Source organism: Varroa jacobsoni, unplaced genomic scaffold (genome assembly GCF_002532875.2).
Source record: "Varroa jacobsoni isolate VJ856 unplaced genomic scaffold, vjacob_1.0 scaffold_674, whole genome shotgun sequence".
NCBI classification, from domain to species: domain Eukaryota; kingdom Metazoa; phylum Arthropoda; class Arachnida; order Mesostigmata; family Varroidae; genus Varroa; species Varroa jacobsoni.
Genome location: NW_019213576.1, coordinates 1 through 25,653, shown reverse-complemented (window position 1 = coordinate 25,653; position 25,653 = coordinate 1). Strand labels below are relative to the sequence as shown.

The 25,653-nt window shown below is 41.0% G+C and overlaps 1 protein-coding gene and 1 long non-coding RNA gene across 5 annotated transcripts in view; one reads left to right on the top strand and one right to left on the bottom strand.

The window, feature by feature from the left end:
- The window catches only part of LOC111262556 (semaphorin-1A), a 99,310-nt gene extending 73,764 nt beyond the window's left edge, over positions 1-25,546 (top strand). For 2 of the 4 annotated variants that reach the window (XM_022836881.2, XM_022836880.2), the window contains exons 3-10: positions 16,399-16,492; positions 17,011-17,378; positions 18,226-18,330; positions 18,466-19,557; positions 19,908-20,300; positions 21,471-21,648; positions 22,097-22,349; positions 22,654-22,837. In XM_022836881.2, the coding sequence (XP_022692616.1) occupies positions 16,399-16,492; positions 17,011-17,378; positions 18,226-18,330; positions 18,466-19,557; positions 19,908-20,300; positions 21,471-21,648; positions 22,097-22,349; positions 22,654-22,770 (2,600 nt within the window). In that variant the 3' untranslated portion in view covers positions 22,771-22,837. Of the gene's footprint in view, positions 1-16,398; positions 16,493-17,010; positions 17,379-18,225; positions 18,331-18,465; positions 19,558-19,907; positions 20,301-21,470; positions 21,649-22,096; positions 22,350-22,649; positions 22,838-23,824 lie in introns of those variants that run through there. The other 2 variants (XM_022836882.2, XM_086969203.1) reach the window with 2 other exon arrangements.
- Positions 9,188-15,150, bottom strand: LOC111262562 (uncharacterized). The gene is made up of 3 exons (XR_015311953.1): positions 14,805-15,150; positions 14,542-14,585; positions 9,188-9,729 (listed from the first exon to the last, which is right to left on the bottom strand). It is a non-coding gene; the product is annotated as an uncharacterized LOC111262562 (long non-coding RNA).
- Positions 25,547-25,653: the final 107 nt, after the last annotated feature.

The window sequence follows — 25,653 nt, the reverse complement described above, 5'->3', positions numbered from 1 at the left end:
AAGCACGCATTACGATCCATGCTAGAACGGCCCCTGGTCCTGATTCTAATGTGTGTATGTCATAGGTACCGTGTATAAATAGAGCACATTGTTTGCTCGTCTATATTTCCCGTATGAAGCTTATGATGAAAATGAAGCTACGCGCTTAATATCTAAGGATGGAAAATTCACCCAAGAAGACAAATACTAGTAGAAAATAACGTACTAGCGCGGCAAGGGCCGTATTTTTTGGTTGGAGTTTTCCTTTTTTTCCAACCGAGAATAAGCTATTCTTGAACTGGAATTACTTTGAAGTTCCTAGCCGTAGCAAGATGCGAAGGACACGAAATATAGTTGAGCAAACTTAACCAGCTGGGATATTTTATTTTTAGATAATAGATAATTTATTTTATAGATTTTTTATCGAAACAAAAACCATTCTTCTTCTTCTTCGATAATATACGTATAACTGTTGCGTATCAAGGGACACTTTTCACCTCTCGTAAAGTAAGCAGACTTTTCTAAACGATTGTAAATGTGGATTTTTACCTCTTTTTAACTTATCACTATGGCATCATGCTAGGCATACGGCGAAAGTGATACGGGTTCATAATTAGTATTGGTCAATATATCAGGGGTGGCATACCGCTACGTTGCTAAAGGCGGTAGGTAACGCTCGCAACCTTCTACCCAGTCGGCGAACATTGAATTCCTTCCGTATTTGTCTTAGCCTGGAATTGCTCATTTTGTCATTATTACCATACTGATGAGATATATTTGTCTTGTACATCATATAGGGCATTGTTGGGCCGGAATTTGATTATACCACTGCGGTGTGCGTGGATTCATATCTAAATTAAATAACGAAAACATCATATCGTTTTGGTAATTGAACGTCCACATATATATAATTTATTATAAGCCGGTCTTTGCTATATTTAGGTTTATATTAGCTTGAATAATTAATTTAAATATAAATGGATAATTAGGAGCAAGTTTTTGCTTCGTGAACGACGATGTAGTCGTGCAATGGGTCAAACTACTGCATTATTACCAATTGGGATACTATGTATCTAATTTTTGTATGGTCGATCCGAGCGAATTACGTAATGACCAGCCCAAATTGTTACACCGTACTCATTCGTCGTTTTTGATCTAGATCTTAACTCACATCTATGATGCACATAGCTGATACCAGATAGCACAGAAGACGGAACGTACGGGAAACGAGTGGTTCAGTTATACCTACCAGAAAGGAATTAGACAGCCGTAGAGAAGAAAACGAGTGCATTTCGTGTGTTTGTTATTACAATATGCGTTCTAGCCATAAAAAAGTACGCCATGTCTTAAAATCAGTAGCGACAATTGAATCTGTGTGGTTTATCGCTAAAGAGCTATTTAGCGTCGACATCTATCAGTTCTATAATAATTCAGTTATTCTCATCGTTACGCATATCACATCTAAATGCCGAAACATAACCATAGGCACTGCTACCATGTTTTGCTGCCACAATCGGCTCCTAGACAATCCACGATGATTTTGAATCAGTAGAGCAATAGCAGCAGGAGCGACAACAAAACAACGACGGCAAGAACTAGAACAAGAGCACAGAAACACAGCAATAACAATAACAGTGACAATAATATCAACGACGAACCTTTTTTGTCGCCACGTGTACGGATGTGGCCGCAGGATTTGCCTGATGAGAACTACTTGTTGGTACTAATTGTCTGAAAATAACAATATATAGGAGGCTTTAGCGAGACTGAGTTGCTATTCAAAAGTAGACGACAATTTCAATGTACAGCCTGGCATCGGAACAGATAACCATTAAGAAGTCATTTTATTTCACAGTGACTCTGCGATGAAAAGAATTGGCGCAGTTTGTCTTCTGACGCACTACAGCCAGGTGGCCGAACATAGGCTACACTTTTTTCTGGTACACGGTCGATCCATTCTATACAAATCCATTAACCAAGCTGGAGGTCAAGAGAATTAAATTTCTGCCAAGAAGTCGAAGCTGATTCACATGACATTTCACCGAAAATATCGCTTAATTGGAAAAAACAATACTTTTAAAAAATGCACAATGAATACACCAATAACAGAAATCGCCATCTCCTTGAAAAATTAATTTCTTCAAGCTTTCTACTACTCTTGCGAAATAAATTTTTACTTTTTGTTTCAGTAGAGCCATCCGACCTCAGACCGAATAATGATCTTATTTGTTTGATTACTTTATCTACTACCTATTAGAGCTGGCTTTGACAGGAGCTACTTGCTCTTATGCCTTTATCCTGCTTTCGCTATATCAGCAGCGTCTTACAGGGACTTTACGCCCCGTTTTTGGAACTATCCTCCACGTGACTCGTCAGAATGGCAGCAGAACAACCCAATAGAAACATGGTAGCGGCCGCTATTTCTTATTATTAGGTAAGTGTCTTGCTTGAGAGATCTTAAGAAGGCTTAAATCGGCTAGGCAGGATTCTATTAACCGAATTCCTTGCTATCTCAGTTCGCCTCAGACAGTCACCATCGCGGACAAACAGAGCAAATTCGTATATATATATATACGTATGCTAGCAGAGTCAGGTTTTCCGTAACCCAGGTTCAATGGTGGTTGGTTACGTCTAAAAGAAGGTCTGAATGTGCCCGCTCGCAACAGAGAAAGCTAAATAAATTGAATTGGTCGTAAACAGCGCTCGACAGGTGGCGCACAAATAGAAGGATAAGTGGGAAATGAAGAGGAAAAAGGGTAGCGTTGTTTGGTGCTGTTAAAAAAACGTTTCAAGCGTTCTGCATATTCTAAGAAGCCCATGTTTGCACACTTGCCCAGGTCTCATCAGAACATATGGGGACCGTTGAGTCCCCCAGATGGTTGGGGAACGGGCAAGCGTGGTGAAATCCAAGGGTAGTCCAATACCCGATTATAAAGTTTGCTTGTCGTGCACTTTATTAGGTAGATCGGATTGAATGAATACACCTGAAGGCAGAACGGGACAACGGAACTATTCGATGACCTTCGGAGCATTCCGGTCGGGATAAAGTATTAGAGCAGTTAGTTGTCTACAAACATGAACAGGAATGAATGCGGGGTATTACCACTATTGATATTGCATAAAAGCATATAAGCCTGCTATAGATATTATAGCTCTATGTGACTAAAAACATTGATTGGATATTTATTATCGTTATCATTATTACTATCCTACCCGATCGTGAGGACGCACGAGGGACAGAATGCATTTGCCGAATTTGAAGATAATAGGTTGATATGAGTAAATAAGTTATAAAGTACGTTAGTAGGCGTAGGATCATATATTAAATTTTATTTTATGGTGTTTGATAATCGTGTGATAAAAAGGGGCACGTCCGACTGATGTCATTATCTTAAAAAATTCCTATCCTACTCATTCTAGTCACGAACGATTCATATTGTGTACATGCTCATGTACAATAAGAATGCACATCACCTTGCTCCTAGACAAGCTTTTAACAGCCCGTTGGTCTTCAATCAGCACGTTGGTCAGTACTCACAGCAAGCTAACTAATTATCCACAGTTATTATCCAAACAGTGCATATGTATAGGGTCAAGCTTTACTCGGTTGGAAGTTGCGTTCTTCTACTTGCCTTTTAGTCATCGCCTTCTTCTTTTAGTTATCGTCTTTTTCATGCCAGGGTTCGGCTCTTTTTGCTGAGTGCTCATGCTTCTCCTTCCAATGCGCGGCTCTTTCGTCAGCCTGACATGAGCCTGCTCAATTGATCGAATCCAACGCAGAGTGCCAGCTGTCATCACTCCGTCTAACTCACTGTTAGCGCCTATAAAGAAAATGGGGATGACATAGATGGTATCCTCCACGAAGGCTGGCAAGAGCCCGTGCAAGAACTGCACACAAATTAGGCATACGTACCCCTCATTCCCTACCGTATACCGTCTATTCATCCGTGTCGTTCTATGGTTCCATTTCCTTCGTCTATGGATCCCGACTTCTCGTCGCATACAATCCTCTATTCTTTATTCGTTCTACACACTTTTCTTTTATCAGAATAACACTGGCATTGCTAGAATAGGCTGGGATAAAACTCGATACGAGCGACATCACCAGTCATCTACTAGGATGTAAGGAATTAATAGGAAACGGGTCTCGCAAACCCCTGTTTTCCCTTCAGCGCTACCTCTGACGGGTGTCAGACTCCCGTATTTCGCTTGTCCCTCGAGTATGGTTCGTTCCCCTCATCCCGATGATCTTCCTGTCACCCCTAGTCGTTCTAGTACCCCCTGCCTTGTCCCTAAGAGAACGAAAATTTGTTTCCTGCTACACACACGTTGCGATTGGCGATTGCTTCCTGCCCTGGCAGAGCAAGCAAAGTAAGGCAATCGCATGCACTGTGACAAGTGTTCCTTTTCTCTTGCGTTGTTCTCGACCCCTCATGAGGTTTGCGTCTGCTTCTAGCGAAGCGAAGATGAGACAGGTCCCATCTCCTGCTCAACTCTGGAGGGAAGCGGCTTTCGCAATGGCCGAAAGATGTCGCAATCAACACTTTGCCATAGCCCGGTCAACATTCGGATCGTTGCTTAGTGGCTTGATCCGAAAGTTGGCTGAGGACAGGCTTAGATGAGAGAATCTAGGAATGATCCGAGGGGTAAGAGGCTAAAAGATATGTCTTCTTTTTCCCAGTGAAGACAACGATTGAGGGAAAGACAACTCAGATACGTGAGAACTTCAAAAGCGCGATTGCGCCATTATGTGTTAAGCACAACTGTATACATAAGGGGTTCGACAGAGCATCGCGTATGACGGAACAGATGACTTGGCCCGGCTTACGGTGCTGGCAGCAAGAGCAAGAAATCAACGAAAAAGCAAGAAAGAACGAGGAAAATACGAGTCGGTTTTGCGCGCTGTTCTTCAGGAAGCATCATTAAGAGCCCCTTTAGTTCCTATTTGTATATTTCCTCTTTACTATGGCCACTGTTAGCTGATATGTACAGTTGCCTCTATGGGCGGTAACAAAAACAGACGACTTAGTAACGCTTAGTCAAATCGTCGAACACATGTATGGGTATCTGCATCGATAACGCTGACGAGTCGTATTGGCTTTACATTTGTATATAATAGTAAAAATCAAATGGAACAAAGCTTTCGAAGTATTTACATGTACAATGCGATGTAGCAATTATGCAGATAGACCCGTCAGGCTTTTTCAAAGCAAAGAAAATGTCAAAGGCGATTTAGCCCTTTCCACTTGCTAAAGTTATTTAGGGAAAATTTGGATCCTTTTGAAACCAACCAAGTAATGTTTTAGTTTCTTATAGTAACTTCTCTGTATATAACATCTCCAGTTTCCTACAAGTAGCAGTTCCTGTAAAATGTTTTCCAAAATAGCCTATGATTATATTAACAGTGCACCAAAGCAATACAGAACTGTGAGGAGTACGAAGAGCTCTTCTGAAATACAAAATAGGGCTGCCATATTACAGAGAACGAACGTTCAATTTGGTTCTTCTAACAACAATGTATTCATCATCGCACGTGACAGGGCAGCCATTGGGACTGTAAATATGGAGATTTCACTTATAAATAATCGTGAAAACAAATGCTTTGATAACAATTTGTGGAAGAACAGTATTCAAAAGCGCCACCTATGCGTCGTTTGCTACGCATATGATATACGTGTTATGTTATTGCTATGAGAGCTAACGGCACATAGTAACAAAAATGTTATATAAATATAGATCTTAAAATTTTGGAACTTCATTATTTTACTTATTTAGTAATATTAACTGCTATTACCTCATCATTATGAGAAAGCAGATTTTACAAAATACTTTTTTCATTGTGAAAAAACCTAGTTAAAATTTTAAAAACTTTGAAAATTAGCACAGGTATATAAACAGGACAAAGCAGCAGGCGGCATATGAAAGCACTCAGATAGCTATAAAAAAAGAACGTAATTAGTAATGTACATGCATAGTTATTAAAAACGAATCTAGCAGACCTTTACATTAGTTAAATTTTGAATTAGCTGGGCTAAAGTGATGATTCTGCAATGAGTTAAGCTTTATTTTTTTAGACACTTTTCTGTTTACACAGCGCTCCTCCAGCTTCTAAACAGTACCATAACAACCACTCGCATTCTTGTATGTAACTTTTCTATCCATGGATTGTCAAAATAAATACATAGTGAGACATAACTGCCCATTAGTTGCTCTTCTTAAGGTATGGAAGGCCCCGTAATCACGCGGATTCAGATCGGGAGAGTAAGCAGGGGGTTCCTTCGCTGAATCTAGGAAGTAAATGAAGCATCGTGATTAGGCCTTGTTATAAGTAACCAGACTGCGTGCTTTCGATTGCTGTAGCGATAGTCCATGAGCCTCTCGAGGACCTCGAATTGACGGGTTGCATTTTTGGCGAGTACCTCAGAACAATAGATGACCCTAGTATTCCTTGAAAGGACCACCATCACCTTACGTACGAATTTATTCGACATTGCTACCGAATTCAACTACTCTCCAGGGCGAGGCCGTTCTTGTGGTCCCTACTGGCTCGCAGTAGTAATAAGACTGTGCCTCGCCTATGGCGACCGTGCGTTCCAGGCGGATTTCTCGTTCATTACGCAAAATGTCGAGTGCACCACACGCATTTCTAACATGGCCTACAAACTATGCATGGGATATCAGTTTTTTAATTAGTTTCCATGTTTCTAGTATTTTGATTGTAATTTTGCAACACATTGCAGGTGAAGTGTCAGTTTTGGTTAACAGAGCCTGCAAGGTCTGGTTTCATTTTCTAGGTTAAAGCAATGCATTATCGCCTATCGCGCCATTTTCAACATTCCAGTTTCCATTGTGAACTATTCGCACTTCTACATACTGTGTTTTCGCCTAAAACCTCCATGCCCTCTCGTTGATATCCGATTTTTATGAATTTCCGTAGAACTGTGAGTTTGGGAAAAATAAAAACTTATTCACTGGTCCTTGATTTTTGGGTTTAAGAGATGTTTTTCTCTCTGAACTCATTTTCATCCGCAAATCTCTGGAAGGGTGTTCATCAGCTAAATTTTGTCTCCCACTGGCGCATAGGTCAGTTTCAAAGTCCGCTGGATTCGCTTGTAACAGGCTCATCGATCGTTCGACAGAGCCCCTGATCTATGTATAGACTAAGTCTACACTACTTGCTCAGTGTTATGAACGCTTACTAATTCCAATGCTATGTGAAGAGTAGTTCTTGCATGTGGGAGTACTATTAAATCACTAGTCATCAGCAACGTTGTAAGGCAGACGGAGCTAACTTTCCGTGGAAACGTTGGAAGGAACGGTGCGTCATGGTTGATAACTTATCTTGTAAATTGGCATTTGTGACGATACTTCATAATGTTACAGGTATTCGCGTGTTGGCAGAAACATTTGCAACCCGCTACTGGGATGAGAATGAACCTTTACGAGCGCTTTATCGTCTAAAGGCGATTCCATCAGATTAATCCCATATACGTACTACTCCATTTCGTTATCATATCTACGTCACGATTGGTGCAAATTCAGAGCTTCTTTTCTTCCTTTGACACATCTTCTATTTCGATATTTTCGTTCATCAAATCGTGGGCGCGTACCTGGTCGGATCACATGTGCTTCTAGGAAACGATTGTTGATGTCCTAGTTGATAATAAATGATCGCTGTCTAATTATCACTATGAAATGAGGCTTATATTGCGCACGAGTGCTATTCGGAAATGTCAGGAGTTCGAATCAGTGAACGCTCTGACCACTGTCGCCTATCCATCGAGCTGTTCCAATATATAATAATGTAGAAAATGTAGATTTAAAAATATACAGAGGCTTTTGAATCGATAATTTACTATTACTGTCGTCCAAAATCATGTTTGGCTGGCAGCTAATTCAAGTCGCTCCCAAAAACAGGGTCTGACCTCATTATCCTGCGAATGGTGAGACGTACACTTCACACAAATTCAACACGTTTATAAGAAGCTTCTAATATGAGCGGTTTTGTGCAATACAAAACACTTACGTGTGTCCTATACGTTTAAACATAATAATGTAACCCATCTTTACTCATAAATATACGTAAATATTAGTCTACAGAAATTAATACATGCGAGAACCCTTCGCAGTAGACGCTAGCGACTTCGTTCACTATCGATATTCTCAATAGTGAAGCCAATACTGGGGTTCAAATCATCAACAAACAAACAAACGTATGGTTACAGCATTTTGATAGCTCGGATTATTGAACAGCATAATCTTCGACTAGATAGTTTTGTGTACATGTTCCCATAACAATACGGAGATCTTGCAAGTGGTCTACGAAATAGGACGTCAGAAAAGCTGTACACTTTAGGATAGACGCGCGTTCATTGCGATTTTTATATATTATGATGGCAATGACGTTCTCTAATTGACCGTACGGCCAACAATTCCGCCGTTAGCGTTCTCGAGCCGAAAGCTATAATTCATGCGATATGAATGTATTTATCATAATCTTAATAATAAAGTAATAAATCTTAATGCGCGTCAGCCATGAATTGTACACTAATTAGACGTTTACTCGCAACCTCTAAAGCTTCGTTGACGATTGATCCTCTTATGATATGTCTCGTAAAAGCGAAGAACACTTAGAACAATATATGTTACAAATGAAAATTAGCTAGTAAAGTACGAATTACCTTTACTCATCTTGGCACGCGGTCGCCGCAAGGAGCGTAGTCCGATCTCTCGAAAGGACACCAGGTGAAACAGTATTTACCTATATAATAAGTTCGAACGTGAGGTGGTGCTAGCATTTGCAATAAACATCGGCCACTATAACTATCGAAAATGAAACAGCAAACAAGCTCGCTATTTCGAGTTCCTCAAGGGATCCGTGGACAATTGGCACGGCAATGGAAAGCACGCGATCTGCTTGCTTGACGAGAGCGCAAAACTCATCGTCATGCCTCAATTACTTTCTGGATTGCATGGAAAGGATCTGTAATCCGCTTGTTTTCTCGATCAAACCCGTGTAATTACGATACTTTTCAGGCCCCAAAAAGGGCAATGGCTGGGCAAGTGTAGCTCAGCATCGATTTGCTTCAGAAGGCCATAGGAAGAAAAATTGCATATGGAAACGCGGGTAGTACGTATGTTCATATGCTGCCAGAACATTGGGATAAGAAATAAAGGCAGCACTTCTAAAACACTGAAGGATCATCACTCTAGTTCAACTAATTCAAGATTTATTCAGCTTCAAAGTCCACCGTATTTGCTTTTAACGTCCTATCATGCACCTTTGAGACCTTCATTACATCCAAGTAAATGTTTCTTATTAGCGCTTAAGCACATTACAGCTCTATATACTTCTGGGGGTTACACAAAAAGACAGATGTTGAGCAGAAACGATATCTGTGTATATTCTAGCTATTTGATTCATTGCAAGTACCGTCCCTTACGCCACCTCCGTCCCATCCTGCGATCTTCTTCATCATTAGCATCGGGAGCCATTCGCTCTCGGACAGCGAATTTCGATCGATGCCGCATCGGTGTCAATGTGTCTCTCTGTGTATCCATGTTGAATAATTTATGTCCAAGTACTTAGCAGTTCGGGTTTATTCCACATTGCGCTGGGTGACGCTGGTCTTAGTAGCCATCGGTGGCCGGGGAGGCCCACCTTTAAAGGGGTCCGGTACAAACGACACCCTTATCGGATTCATCATACGTCTGTTGTAGGATCGTTTTTACTATGGCTTGGTGTGATCTCTGGACAAACATTTAAACACAGCAATTCAGAAAAACAAGATAAAGAACTCTCTGTTACCTAGTGGCAAGCTATAATCGTATCTTATTACCTTCTCCTAAAATAAGTTCGGATACTATGATCGATTTATTTTGTCAGCGTTAAATTTTTCTTATTTTTTTAACTTATGTCATCCGTATAATAGATATGGATCGAGCGTAAGTTTACACAGCTCTATAATAATAACAGCAAGATAATAAATGACCATTTTTGCCTTAGTCTCAGCTTTGCGTAGTAATGAATACGACAGCACTGAGTAATCATTTACTTATTTCTTATTGCTATTTATATGTGAGCATCGTTTGCGGAGCTTGAGTACTGAATATTCGAGTTCAATCTAGTCTAGTCTCTCTTTACACACAACCCTACATAGGCGCCCTGGAGTCGCTTGGCCCTCCTCATGCCAATGATGGCAACAGCAACTGATCAGTACACAATCATCACACGCGTTCACCCCACTTGATCAAGCTACTTACTCCCTGGAGTCTCCTGTATAGTATGTCCACGTGTGCGTCTCTGTCAGTGTATCACTATAGCCAAATATCTAACTACCCATCAGCCCCACGTCTTCATACCCCGTTGCCAACTAAACTACTTATCGTTTCCTCATTCATTCGCCTGTAGTCGCCACCCCGCAATTGTGCTGTCATTCGGTAAACGCCTCTGTCGATCCATCCAACCGTCACACCTCTTTACAGCCATATGTCTTTCGTATGGCACGAGGAGTGGTGGCGAGGTAACCAGACAAGGGAGACAGCTATCTAACCCCTTGTCAGCTAGTGAGCCCTGCCTACCCGACCCAATAACCAGGGACGACACGTTGGGACGAGTCCGCGCTATCGTCTGCTATAACAGTGCATGGACAAATTGCCACGTGTACTGCAGATCAATCTTAACAAAAATAGTGACGAAGCTGCGTACCGAAAATGTCGATTGCACCCGAGAAAGAAGCCTTATAAAAAGTGAAAACTGTCGCCGGTGGTCCAGTCTATGCTAGATGAATCTAGCATCTGCCCGTATGATATTGAGTTGGCAATGATAAAGCTTGGGGTTTCAAAAAAAGAGGCAAAGATTACTGATAATACGAAGTCTTATTTTCCAATATATTTTGTACGGGTGCTACCTTCGGGGCTGGGGGCGGCAATCAGGTGATATTGACAGTCCATCGTTATCTTGTTCTCTGCAATAATAGAGCTTACGTTGACATTTTGTGGGAAATCGTATTAGAAAAGTAATAGTATTTCCTACCGCCGATTACAATACGCCTCGTCGAACCTCAATGGCCTCTCTATGACGTACTTTATGGCTCATTTTACGTCAAACGTAGGCAACGAACTACCCCCTTAGTTACGTTTGGCAGGGTGGGCAACATCTATACATGCCCTCGAGGGGTATCAGGTTTTTAGACTACTACTAAGTAGATCTTGCTTTCATTCTACGTCTAGTTATAGACAGAAATTTGCTGCGCAGCTATTTAGTAAAAAATTTAGAAAGAAACAGCAACCAGATAATATTCACTATTGTGTGATTTGACTGATATTTTGCTACGACTCGCAAATTAGAGCCGATAACAAACCTGCGCGCGTCCACATCTCCCTTCGGCAACATCAAAATCAACTTGAGTTCGTACCCTGCCGCAGCACACCCTAAAAGTGTCCTGGTTCTACCCATACGTTAGCGCTATGCAACAGAAAGATGTGTCGAGCTTATCTTGTCAATTGCTTCCAGTGTTATATTTGCCAATTCCTATAATATAAATGATTACAAAGTACACATCCGGCGGGCGACAGCGCCACATCATGCATGTTTCCTAGCTGAGGGCGGCAATATAATACACTGAGCGAGCACGTTAGACAAATTGGGAACGTCGATGCTACGTACTCTATGCTAGGCAGAACGCAAGGTATGTGGAAGCAACAAGCGTTTCCGTATATTCAGAAAATTGTGCGGTTCTACGGTTCATTTGTGTTGAGATGAAGCTATGTTTCGCGGTCAGTTTGTTTGGTGGCTTATTGTTGTCTGAGAAAATGTCATGTGATTTGTAAATTTCAGAAACGTTATCTGAGAACAAGTATATGGTTTGATATTGGTTTATCTTTCGTGTCCTTTTCCTGCGATATAATAGAAATGGTGGTTGTCTACATGGTACACATAATTGGTCTACTATTCCTCTGACCTATTATGTCCTATGTCTATAGTATTATTTTTTTTGGGTTTAACTTTTTCAGGTTTCATAAGGGTTCCGTTGTTTCGTAATGCATTTGCTTCTCTTCAATTTAAAGGCTTTCTTTGCTCACAGATCTAACAATATAACCAACAGGCTGCTGCTCCTTATAGTTTTATGCGATCTCTCCCACTCCATCGATATCTACATCCGTCTTTTCTTTTTGTGTGGCGGCAAAGTTTGAATGACGTTTCGTATTGAAATCTCGGGGCATACATCATAGGGGCGCAGTAACGGAAAACACAGCAGTGTTTTCTGTTACTCCTCCCCGATGTACCCGAGGATCCCGTGTCTCCCTGTTTCTTAACTCTCGGGGGTTGAATTCAACCGTTTATTCTCTCCTCTTCAATTGCAGACATGTCCCTGTATTTCCTGCATTTTCCACCCGTCCCTTCTACTACCCATAGCAGGGGACAAAATGCGGTACGAACAATTCAGAAAACGAAGAGTCACACTCACGCAGCCTTCCCTGTCATATTCTGTAAACTCTGAGCGCCTGACCGCTGGTCGCCAACAGGAAGCGAAAAACTAAGCTTTCATACGCGTCGCATAGCGTTATATTATCCATAAATACGAAGAATCACAGGTTTACACCTTAGACATACGAATGTCTGCTTTGTCAATGTGTTTCATACAATACGATGCCCTTCTGGCCCAATTATGTGGACGGCCAATTGGGCAGACGTCTGAGCTTGACGTATGAGCAAGAGCCCTAGTGCCCAACGACTTTCTGCTCACTTTGGCCGTGTCTATTAGAACACGATGCTTTTCTACTGAGATAGTATCACCCTTTCTCTAATTCGTTCCACTCCGGTTCGACTGGCCACAGCTGCTTTGTCGCCATTCTCCTGCTCTATCGTTTCTACCCCTTCCACCGCTTCTCTACCGCTATCACCAATGCGCCTACCACGACCGCGTTTAGATTTTCCTTGACTGTCCGCGTCACGCTGCACTATACCCAATGCATCGCGCGAACGTCGTTTCACTTCTGCCAGCCAACTCGTGTGCGATACTTCATGCACAGAAGAGCGCGACTGAGTCGCGGGGCTAAAGTCACCACTTAGACGCTCTTTGATGATTCGTTTCTTTTAAGCCTCCTCGTACGCGGTTCCGGCAATGCTTCCGTGGCTACTGCTGGGACTACTCTTGCAGCGAAAAAAGATTGCAATCAATTTCACATTGTAACTTTGATCTTCGTGCTCCTTGCCATTCCCCCGGGCTCTGTTCTGCTTCAGTCTGTTCTCCGTGCTTGCTCTCTTCTGAATTGAAAGTCCGCAGGGGCGGAGAACGCACTGTCGTCTTGTGCGCGAGTATTAGCATACGCAGGCAGACCGGTAGCGGTCGCAACAGCAGTTTGGAGGACAGTTTCAGCCGTTCGGAAGCATCAGAGCCACGTCGACGCTGCTGCCCTGCACCGCCAGGGATGAGTTGGTGTTGAATGAATACTCCGACTGGTAACAGCCAAGATGATCGAGGCACCAGGCGGCTAGAAACCTGACTGGCTGGTGTAGCACTGGAGGCGACTGTAGAAGCGCCAGCATCGTCAGTCGATATCTTGTGGAGACGGGATTATCCAAAAAAAAATTTGCTAGATGCACTCGGGCGCCGATCAAACTTGACTTGCTTGCACATCGTATCGCCAAACTGCACGATCATAGGACAAGTTTCAGAGTAACAACAAGATGGCCAGTAAGCGCTTCAGATAGCAGGAATTGTATTTCATTTCTTTCATATGCGACTCACTAAGAAACCGAGCAAGCTTTAGCAGATCAATTGCAGTTGTGGCTGGAACGGGAGCTACGGTGAGGGAGGCTTGTGTGCGCGATGGATTCAGTGTGCTGTTGGCTAAAGTCGCCATCGAAACGCATAGGTTCTTTTTATGACAGTTGCTCTATAACACCAATAGTAACAATTCGGAACTCGTCCTGCGTAAACCATCGGGATTATTGGTCGTTCGTTCAAATGGTTACCTGTTCTATTTCTTATAATTTTTGCCGCTGTCCATTCTTTCGGTTCTGCGTTAATCTTTGCGTTAAGTCGATTAGAATGTCAATATCGTCTAATGATAGCATCGTGAGCGTTGATGCAGCTTGCCAAAGACAGAGTGAAAGCAGCTACGGACTCAACATGACGGGCCGCTAAAGCGTAGGCTAGGAAGTCTTGGCGAGCACTGGACGACCCACTCTATCAAGGCAGTAGTCGGACAGCAGTGGACATAGCTGATGTAGTCCCATTGCCTTATGCTTGGGTTTGATACTCTTGCTGCACAGGTCTCTTTTTTTGCGTTTTATTGATTTTCCTTAGCGAATCTTCTGCCTAACTTTAACTAGTAGTTCACGTTTTATGCGAAGAGAAAGGGATACTGGCAGTGAAAGAGAGAGTGTTGAGGAACATTATGGCTAAGTCTTCCACTGTACTTAAGTAAACAGAATGAATCAGCCTCTGGATTTGCTTTGTGTACAACGGCCAAGTGTTGTGCAGTACGCGATGAACGGATGAAGGTATGACACTACGTGATGGCGTTTAACATGGTGACCTATATGGGACTTACCTTAGACGTAACGCGACCCTATCGTAGAACAGTATGCACCGAGCCTAAAAAAATTTCAAAGAAGTAATAATATTGCCATCAAACAATCGTCAAAAAGTCTACCGTTATAAAGTGTACCGTTTCTTTAGTCTTCTGTGAGGTACACACCCTTAATAAACGATACACTCGCAAATGATTATCTTCTCAGTGTATAAAAAAAATCTAAGGCTGAGTTATTAGCCAACGTACTAGTAGATATAAATGTGGTGCCTTAGTGTATATACCTTTCTTCTACAAGCTGATTTCACACTATGGCTTGTGTAGTGGTAGACGTGAAACACGCGTGTGCGTATCAATGAAATTCATCGTAGGCGAAAATCCTTCACGTTGCCCCGACTGGATCTCGTATCATTAGTCAGTCTGGCGCACACCAAATGTCAGTCTTCACTTACCATTTCTGATCCGTAATAATGTAAACTCACTCGGCATGTGATTGTTATGTATACGCTTTTTAGCCTCAGAAAGACTCACCCCCCAGTGCTTTGCTGAATACAAAATAGAATAAAATAATTTATCTTATACGTGTCAAAATTCGAGGTATATAGATTTTTTAACAGTGATAAAAAAATAGCTCGCTAGTTTTTTTCGCTAGAATTATATGGGTGTAGTGCTTTGTGATATCTGGGTTCGAGCCGGCCGTGTGTCGCTGCTGGACAATATACCGAGGAATAGCATAGAATCAAACTGAAATCTCGTCACACTCCTCACGCGTTACGGTAGTAGCGACGATGTCCAATCTCGAATCGGCTGTGATTTTTAATAATAAATATCAATAATAATGTCCATTAATTAGATAAGGCTATAAGTTATAGGAAAACTAACAAATACCTGTTCTATCCAAATACTATTCACTATGTATCATATCTTCGTTTATGAATATGCGCATATTGAATGCGTTATAATGTTGAAAATGGGACTCGTATACAGTATACCTCTGCACGAACCTACTACAAAAATAGATTTATGATCAGCCTCGCGACCTTCTATAATCAGAGGTATTTTGCTTTGAGGCTTTCTTCAGGCCCATTACCTCCGACTCATATAGCTGCAGGCGAAGCAGGATCGGTCTCGAGAGGCCAACCTTGTATTCTACACTCTTTCTGCGTTGGCATGTTCCGATTGGGACGTCAGGGCCTGTTTTCTCTTAGTTTCTGTCGCTATCCTATCCTAGTCAGGCTGTTGATTTGTCAAGGGAAAGCTAGATCCGGTTAGATCGCGCCTGAGTCCTTTCGCTGCTTCGACAGCTCTACCATTAGGAGCGCGTCGCACTTTTCCTAAAGTCGTTTACTTTACCTTTTTTTCCTCTTGGCATAGTATGACACTAAACAACAATCTGTAAGCTTGGTATGGCCTGTGACTTGTAGTCGGTCAGGTAATTGTTAGGCCAGGCCTCATGCTAACCACTAAGGATCTCAACTAAACTGTCTGTTGACTGTTCGGTAGACGAACACTTGAAAAAAAGTTAGGATATATGTAGGCTGAAAATGGCCTGATGGGTATTTTTACCTACTCAAGAAACATGAAAAAATAAGCGTATATATATGTATGAATTAGATGGTTAATTATACAAGATGTAATACGTAGTTTAACATAAACACTTAATGAATGATTGCTATATGGTTCTAAATGATGACGACTATCGTACAAAGACAGGTGTACATCTTCGTAACAAATAACATACGCTGGCCAAAGTTGTCTGCAGATCCTGATATTACGAGTAGACAAACGGACTGTAACCGAATTAATTATATCAATGCTATCATTGTTAACGGTACATTTAACGCGGTTACCCTCCCGCTTTTACGTACGTATCTTCAGCTCCTGACCGTGCGGTGAGTTTTCGCAGCGAACAAAGCGCTGATCACTTTCGTTTGTTAGATTACGATGATGAGTCTCTCTTGATTGGAGCCAGGTAAGTGATTTATTAATAATTTCGTATGAATTTGCAACATGTCAGTCGAGCGTAAATATATTCTAAGTAATTATTTTATTTACGCGGTGGCTACACATCAAAAGTTCAATAGTGATAACTTAGTGTATATATTATGTGTGTTTAGGGGAGGGACAAAGGCGACTTGACCCTTTAAAAAGCCACGGGAATCTTTATCTTCTATTTAGTATAACAGTAGGAAATCAAAATGCAGTAAAGAATTAGAGTACGGAATAGTGTGACCTTTTTAAATGACGGAAAAACAACGCCAGCAAGTCAAATAATTTGAATTGTAAATTGTGCTTTGTTATTAACTTGTTAAGTAGCTTAGTTTTCTCTCGAACTATGAAGCGTTTACAAGACGAACTTACACAAACGAGATCAGCCGGAAATATATTTTTCCAATACCGTTTCTGGGCTAATGTAGATGCAATGCACACTCCGTATGTAAGACCTTCACATGATTGCAACATGTTATTTTGATGTTTACATCTATCTAGAAACTTCGTTTATAACGTGTCCTCTGTATCACTATCGGTGCAACAACGCATTGAATGGAGACCGTCTGAGAATGACACGAAGAGGTGTCGTCTGTACTGTAAACAGGAAGATGAATGCCACAATTATATTCGGATTATTGTCAGAAAGAGCGATGATCGCCTGTTAATTTGTGGTACGAACGCTTACAAACCGAAATGCCGTGAGTACGTGATCATGTCCAAACAGACGTTAACGTTAAGCCCGAAGGCGGAAACACCGCTCAACAAACGGCACTTATTCGACGTTGAGTTCAAGGTGGCTGAAGAGATGCCCGGCGAGGGATTATGTCCCTACGATGCTAATCATAACTCTACGTATACATTTGCCGGTACGTCACACAGAGCCGTCGCTCGCGTCCACTTTTCAATCAAGAATTACCATTTTAGAATGTACTTTTTTGTATTCTTTAACGCATAATAAAAGTAGTGTCCGTGTTAGTTTCTCAGTACTACGATACAAATGAAATTGGGTCGAGTTGCGTTGTCTGTCTGGGTTTAGCGGTGCAGATCTACTAATGAATGCGTCATCTAGTTTTCCGTTCAGTCCTACTGCTTTAATTAAGCGCTGTTTTTGATAGCCGGTTATTCTCAGTATAAAAAAGTATCACCTTACTCTGTTCATAAGCTTATTAGATGAACACATCATCACAGCAGGATCATGGGGGTCCTATTGATAGCAAGGAATTAATTTGCCCCTTCTTCTACCTATAGTGGGCCTGTTTTAGCCGTAAATTTAATACCAGACAAGTTCTATGCTTTTTAGCATGATAAGGCGTGATCGCAAATGCGCGAGCTTTCGAAAGGCCAGTTAATCTAACTTGTTAATATGATTAGAGTGCCGTAAATGTTCCGAGCTATCAACAAGCACAATACTGTAAACGTCTCGTTCGCCTGGTTGCGAACTAGCTTAATGTTAAATAGCAGCGTCCATGAAATGACGCATAAAGTTTTACAAAATTCTAAGGACTAATACTATGGGTGTGACTGTCAATGAATATACTTGGAAAAAAACATCTGAGGCTCACGCTTGTGTTTCAGTCAAGTGGCTCCTTATCTCTCAAGACTGATTTTATGTATTTTACTGTTAAATTTTTCCAGAGATTTTTCATGTTCATGAATCATAACACCTTTTGGCCATTTTAACATTGTACCGTACCACAAAATAAAACTTTGCAGACGGCGATTTATACACGGGCACTGTAGGTCAGTTCTCGGGCGCAGATCCGTTAATTTACCGAACACCTCTTCGGACAGTGAAGTTCGACCCCAGACATCTGAACGGTAGGGTGACAGTAGACAATATATATATATATATATATATATGACAGAATAAGTAAAATTGAGCTAAAACTAAAGACGATCAATAATAATAAGGCTAATATGGTGTTTTGACTTGTTTCCCGTCTCTTTTTGCAGCCCCACAGTTTGTGTCTTCAATGCACTTGGGTCAATTCGTGTACTTTTTTTTCCGCGAAAACGCAGTCGAATTCATCAACTGTGGCAAAGCCGTGTACTCACGGGTGGCGCGCGTTTGCACCAATGATCAGGGTGGACCTCACGTTTTTAAGAACAAATTTACTTCGTTTCTAAAGGCTCGTCTCAATTGTTCGATGCCAGGCGATATTCCGTTCTACTTCAACGAATTGCAGTCAACTAGTGCCGTCGTTCACGGGTCATATGTGGGTAAACCTGCTCGGCTAATCTATTCGGTTTTTACGACAGGACTAAACTCAATCTTAGGTTCAGCTGTGTGTGCTTTCCGTCTTGAAGACATCGAAGCTACCTTTAACGGGCCATTTAAAGGTCAAGATGGCAAAAATTCAAATTGGCTGCGTGTGGTCGATTCGAAAGTGCCAGAACCTCGGCCTGGTACATGCGTGAACGAGAGTCAAATACCAGATGAAACGTTGAACTTCATCGCTAGTCACCCGCTGATGGATGAGGCTGTACCGTCCTACTGGGGCAGGCCTGTTGTGGTACGCACTGGCTTCACGTACCGCTATACATACATAGCTGTCGATCCGCAAGTGGAGGCTGTCAACGGAAACACGTATGATGTCCTTTTTATCGGCACCGATCATGGCCATGTCCTCAAAGTAGTCAATTTAGCCTGGCTGTCAATACGGCAAGCTGATGATGGGAAGCCTATAGAATCGGTCATTGTCGAGGATGTTGATGTGTTTGGAAAATCGGCTGCCTTTTTAAATTCGTCAACCGCGAGTACATTCCGTAGTGAGCCCGTCGCCGTGACTAATCTCGTCGTCCGACGGTCACAAAACGAGCAGCAGCTGATTATCGTTAGCGATAACAGAGTTCAGGGAATTCCACTATATCACTGTGATCTAGCGAAGACGTGTAGTCAGTGTGTACAGCTCCAGGATCCGTACTGCGCCTGGAGTCCAAAAAAAGGCGAATGTACCCATAACTGGCAGGCGGATACTGGTAGCATACAAAGCATCGAACATGGAAAGGACAACCGTTGCAGCAATACGTTAAACATCCTAAATCGTGAGTAGTAGCACCGACAAATATTAAAGCAAATGTTGCGACGAAATTATATTGATTTATTTTTAGCCTGCTTCGAACTAAAACACTTTCTTCATCGTAAAGTCATTAATGTTAAATGACCATGTACGTCCTAGGCCTTCTCGTTCGTTCGCTGAATTGCACGATATCAAAAAAAGGCGCTAACTTTTTTTTCTTTCAATCTTCTTACTCTTCTGATTTGGCTGTGTTTCTGACTGCTTGTTTTCAATGCCTGTTTTCAAATCCTCTGTGCTGATTTGCTATTCCTGTGCACCTATCTATGTTCGTCCGCTGGTGGCATTGGCGCCCCAAATTAACTCGTCTGCGCCCAGTGGAAACCCTGAGCGACCGCACGTCTAGCGTGCACCGCCCAGTGGACACCCTGAGTGACCACACGTCTAGCGTGCGCCGCCCAGTGGAAACTCTGAATGACCGCACGTCTAGCATGCACCACCCAGAGGAAACTCTGAGTGACCGCACGTATAGCGTGCATCGCCCAGTGGAAACCCTGAGTGACCGCACGTCTAGCGTGCACCGCCCAGTGGAAACCCTGAGTGATCGTACGTTTAGCGTGCACCGCCCTGTAGAAACCCTGAATGACTATACGTCTACCGTGGACCGCGCGTCGCCCACGGATACCGCCAGTGCACTGCTGCGTCCTCCTATTGATTTCCCCAACAAAACTAGTGTGAAACCGCTTATACGTTCCAAGCTGCCTAACGATGGTGCGTCTATTGATGAACTCACCTGTTAATTGCACATAAAATAACCCTTCAACAACTACATAATCATAAAATGCTTAAATCGTTACTGACATCTTTGTTGTCACACATTATTTATTGTCAACGAAAAAAAACTTACATAAAGTCGTTATACTCTAGTGCACATGCCCAGTTGGCCTAATGATATACTTTTTTCTCGTCAAAAACTGGGGTTAATATATATATAAGACCGATTTGGTTGCGCCCAAATACACACGTACAAGCATCGAAATTACCTCTTTGTCCCAGCTTGGCTTTTTCAGTTTAATGTACGTATACACAAAGTGGGTTAAAGACACTCCTGCAGTTAGAGTGCCATTGTTTTAATTGAACACCGGTATTTTTTGCATACCTAGGCCTATTTTTTCTTTTTCGCATTTACAGCTTACTTTTATCACACTGCGTGTCCTGCCGTAGGCAATGCAACACGTATGCTTAATAATGTCAGCCTACTTGTTCGTTTATTGAAGATCATTCAGGCGGAATTATTACAGTCAATATCATCTGAAATTTATTTGTAAAAAACTATTAGATAAACGTTTATAGACCTGCTTTTAATAGCAAGGCCGTGTTGCTGCTTTCATAGAGCACGCTGACAATATAACCTTTTTTTATTTCGACCCAAGGATTTGGAACAATATAAATAGTATTCCTACACATTTTACACTTATTTTACACGTACATACAATTTTATATTTACACTTACATTATCACGATCTCAAAATTTTTATTTGTTCAGGTTGATAGCTGATGATTTTGTAAAATCCGTAGAATTAAGGGCTGAAATTATAGTTGTTAAATATAACAGTTTAGTTGGTATTGATTGTATCATTGTTCTAGTACAATTCAATGTCTGTTCTTAAGAACTTAAAGATTAATAACTGTAATTTTGCGAAAGAAAAAACAAAGCGAGAGCTAATATTTGACAAGTAAGAGAGAATGCAGGACAATTTAAAACGGTGTCAATTATTATTCCCTATAGAGAAGATACGATGTCCATTTCACCGTAAGCGTTCCTTGTATGTATGTATGTATGTATGTATGTGATGGGCAAGCTAAGTATAACTGATGGGAGAGAATGTGAGTAAATATAAATGTTCACATCATGCTTTCTCGCTGGCCCGTATTTTTCAGCAAAACTTAATGTACCGCTCATTAAGGAGGCTTACCTAAACAAGGCGTATAGAGAAATAACGATGGTTATTGCCTGTGTCCTGTCAATCGTACTGTCACTATTAGCTGGTTTTGTTATCGGTTTTCTAGTTGGAAGATCCCTTTACCAAAAGGATAACACGAGCGCCTGGAAAAAAAGGTAATAAATTATTAATTTTCTAGGATAACTGTAATGATGTAATACCTTCCCTGTCACATTATTCGATGTCGTAGTATGTCGCTAGTGCAGCAATGCATTGAAGGCTAATAAGCTCAAACAATGTACGAACGTTTTCGCCGCTGACGCTTCCATTCAAGACATAGCCAACAACGCATATTTTGCCTCAACCGTTTAATCCATAAGAAATATCGTAGTACGTAATATTTCTAGGCTAAATTTTCAGTAAACTCTTAAAAATCTCGAATATGTTATTGGTCCTTAAATCCGCTTTAACTAACAACAAGTACACTGCATCAAGCGAATACACAACATATGGCCAGGCCCAGCTCCAAGAATGTCTACTATACATACATAAAAACAAACTCAGCTGACTAAGTTTTCAAGCCTGTGTTTATTGGTATGTCCACATCTGTAATCGAACCGTCAGGTACGTGAAGGTCGATCGTATGGCTGGCCTAATAAGTCCAGATCTTACAATGGGCGGTACTTACGCTGAAGGCCATTGCGAGCCAGCATATGCTTTGACGCCTGGAATGAACAGGAGCGGCCTTCGGCCCTGCACTCTTGCTTTAAAAAGGAATGAAAAACTTTGCAATCATCCGTCGGGTCGATCCAAAGGAAACCTGGACAACAGTTTTCTGGACATGAACAATAGTGAGAATAGCATAACCCTGCATAAGGTAAGCAATTTATTTAGTTCTCGAGCAGAAAGTAAAGCGATTTATGAAGATTTCCGACGTTGATGGGCAAACTTAGTACACAAGTTTTTAGCGAAGCTAATGTTTATCTTATACCCCAAACCTATGCCTGAAGGATCTTTTCTTCCTTCGATGCTTTGATAACGCCGCAGTAACCCAACGGGTAGCGTCAAAAAAAACTCTAGTGCCAAAAAAAGCCTGTCACCAGTTTGCGGGTAGAATGCTCGTATGTTATGTAGTGCTAACGATCAGTGAAGGATGCAGAACCTTTTTTTGTTCTAGGCAGCTCGCTCATTCATCACTGAAAGAAAGGTCATACTTGGATGGGATAAGCGCTTTCTATCCTGTGTCTAAGCATCACTTACTCCTTCGGTGCGAAAGCGCAGCGAGGCAAAGAAATTGAAAAAAAAAAAGCAAAAGAAATAATCGTCTGATCCACCGAATAAAAATTGATTATTAATCAAAATCAACGATATGCTGACTTGATTCATTAATGGCTAGATTTTTTCAAGGAGAGTACCAGCCGCCACATTAATGCGAAAACGCACGGTATAGCTTATTTGCATTTAACTGAACAAACAGAGCTTGCAGGTCGATAAAAGTCATCTTACCACTATATATCTATCCCTAGAATGTAGGTTAATGTCGTTGCAATTTACTGTTATATTATTAGATTGGGTATGTGTGAGTACAGTGTAAAAGAAAGGCTGAATACCAGGTGGTAGTAAGTGGTTTTTATATGATAGCGTTATTCTATTACATACAAATCATTACATAACCATACACCAAAAGGTTAGTAGTTAGATTGCCAGTTTGAAGCCTGTGGCATATGTGATCTTGAATAGCTAGCGTAACGCGTGAATCTTAAAGTGAAGATTCTAAAAGCAGATTGATAGTTCAGTCATTCAATCATGGCGCGATATATATATATATATATATAAGGCTATAGAAATGAGTAGGAAACATGGTGGTTAAATGTTAACGACGACACGGTAGGAGCAAAAACAATTCAGCGAATTCCGTGATGTGCGTACCTGCTACGAACGTCAGGAGTACGTTGAGTACGGCAGCTAAATGAGAAATGACTGATTAAGTTATTAAGGAGCCTGATGCTGGCGCGTCAATGTGCGTGCGGGTGATGTTATGGGGACACGCGAGTCTACTTGGCAAAATTGAGGTTTTCAGAATTGCATACGCACAAATGGATTGAAGGAATGAATACTGTTTCCAAAACGACCGCCCATGTTTATACAACAATTTGCAGTGCTTCAATTTTACCCTTTACATTAAGCATAGGCTCAATTAACATAGTCCTTAAGCTACTATTCTATTTGACTAACGTTTCATAAAGCTCAAAAACACTTTTGAGATTTACAAGTTTGCCTTCAACATAGTGTAGAAGGCTTCCACAAAATTCTCGCACCCTTAGTAATCGAAGTCTTTTTCATGTGTTGCAGGCAAAAAGGATCTACCTGTAGATCTGACATTTACCCAATATTGTGTGGCCTTCTAATATTGCTACACCGGGACAGTCACTTCGAAAGATTTACCCTATAAGGAATGTCATTTCAGTAATTTTTGTATATACTTTGGTTCAATATGCTTTGCCGAACGTGCAGTGCGAGAAAGCTGTTGAGTAACTTCGGAATTCTAATAGGGATAACGAATTTTTTCACGGCAATAATAGACAAACTTGAAATATAGAGCCACTGCGTAAGTAAACATGGAATCCCAACGACATATATATAGCTCAGGCGGATTATTGGCCATTACAGGCCACTTGTGTGTAAATGTGCGAGTTTGCGACGATTATGATCTTGAACTTCATAAACTTTGAACTTTGACCCTAGCAATACGCTGGATTAGTCTAAGGTAGTGGAGTTAGACAAACCAGTACAAAAAAACGTAAATGATGTAATTGTTACGTTACATCATATCCGTGTTCTATCACACATATTGTTTAAAATTGGCACACTTTGAAAAGCGTCATAAAAGAGTACGTTTCGAAGGAAGTTACGCATGTATTGCTTTAGTTGTGTCCATCCAAATATCCGAGTGCTTGGGCCGGGACATGAACTCCGTTCAAAATGCCAAAGGTATCATTTATCGCTTGAGCGATAATCGATTGTATAATTGGGCAGGAAATTACAAAAAAAAAAGCATGGAGGATTATACAGTTAGTGAAGAACTATACAGAGTAAAAATGATACATAGTACAATAGTATAAATTCTCTATAATACCGATATTATGCGACCTATTCATGTTTGTGCTCGGTCTATGGCACATCGTTTTGATTATCTACATTACTATCTGCTAAAATAATTGTGCTCGTCAAGTTCTAAAAATCGATTCCTAGTTCTATTCCAATTCACTCAGTCCAAGCCATTTCGTTAGCTTAAAGTTATTAGACGTTGTTAGTCGTATTCGTAAATGCGAACTTATCTCTAACAATGATAAGGTCGATCAAACCTCGTAGTAAGAATAACTTTCTGTCAGTGTCAATTTTGAGTAGGCTATCTGAATATCAGCGCATTGACAACGGTTCCGAAGCATTCAACCGGGTTAGGCGACCTCACGTGTTACTTCTCCCAGTTAAAATGGGTTATACGAATATTCTTATGCTAAAGTATTTTAAAAAAAAAAAAGTCAAGAATTATGGTGCGTCCACAGACGAGTCACGCCGTTGAAGTTACTCGCAATATGCATCCTTAAATGTTTAAGGAATGACTAATCGAATCTTAAACTCGTATCCAAATGATGACTAAATGTATTATAATTTAGTACACCTAAATGGAAATAATAAATCTATGGCTAAAAATGAGGTGTGAACTCGTTGAATGAAGTTCAGGAAAAATCCAGCCCACAATAATACAGCCTCTTTTTTATGTCGATACAATTAAAAAAAAAAACGTTTTTCAAAAACTATACAGGTAATTGTGCTAGAAAAACATGTAAACCTATGTAAAACAAGACATCGTTTATATTCATACGGCGAATTATTTAATACTAGCCATAACGCTGCAGAGTTTTTTGCCCGCAAGTACATCAATCCAATGTAAACATGTGTATATATGACCAAACTATGGATCTCAAAAAGAAAATATGTATATATATATAGATGCTCTTCATCCAAAGATTGTGTTTGTAAATAAATGAGGATATTGAGATTCGAGCGCTATTAATTGTGTAATTATTACTGCCGTTACACAGTTGAACTTGAGCTTTTCAGTAGAAAATTCATCTGTGCGGATATATATAGATAGATAAGATAGATAGACAGATCTA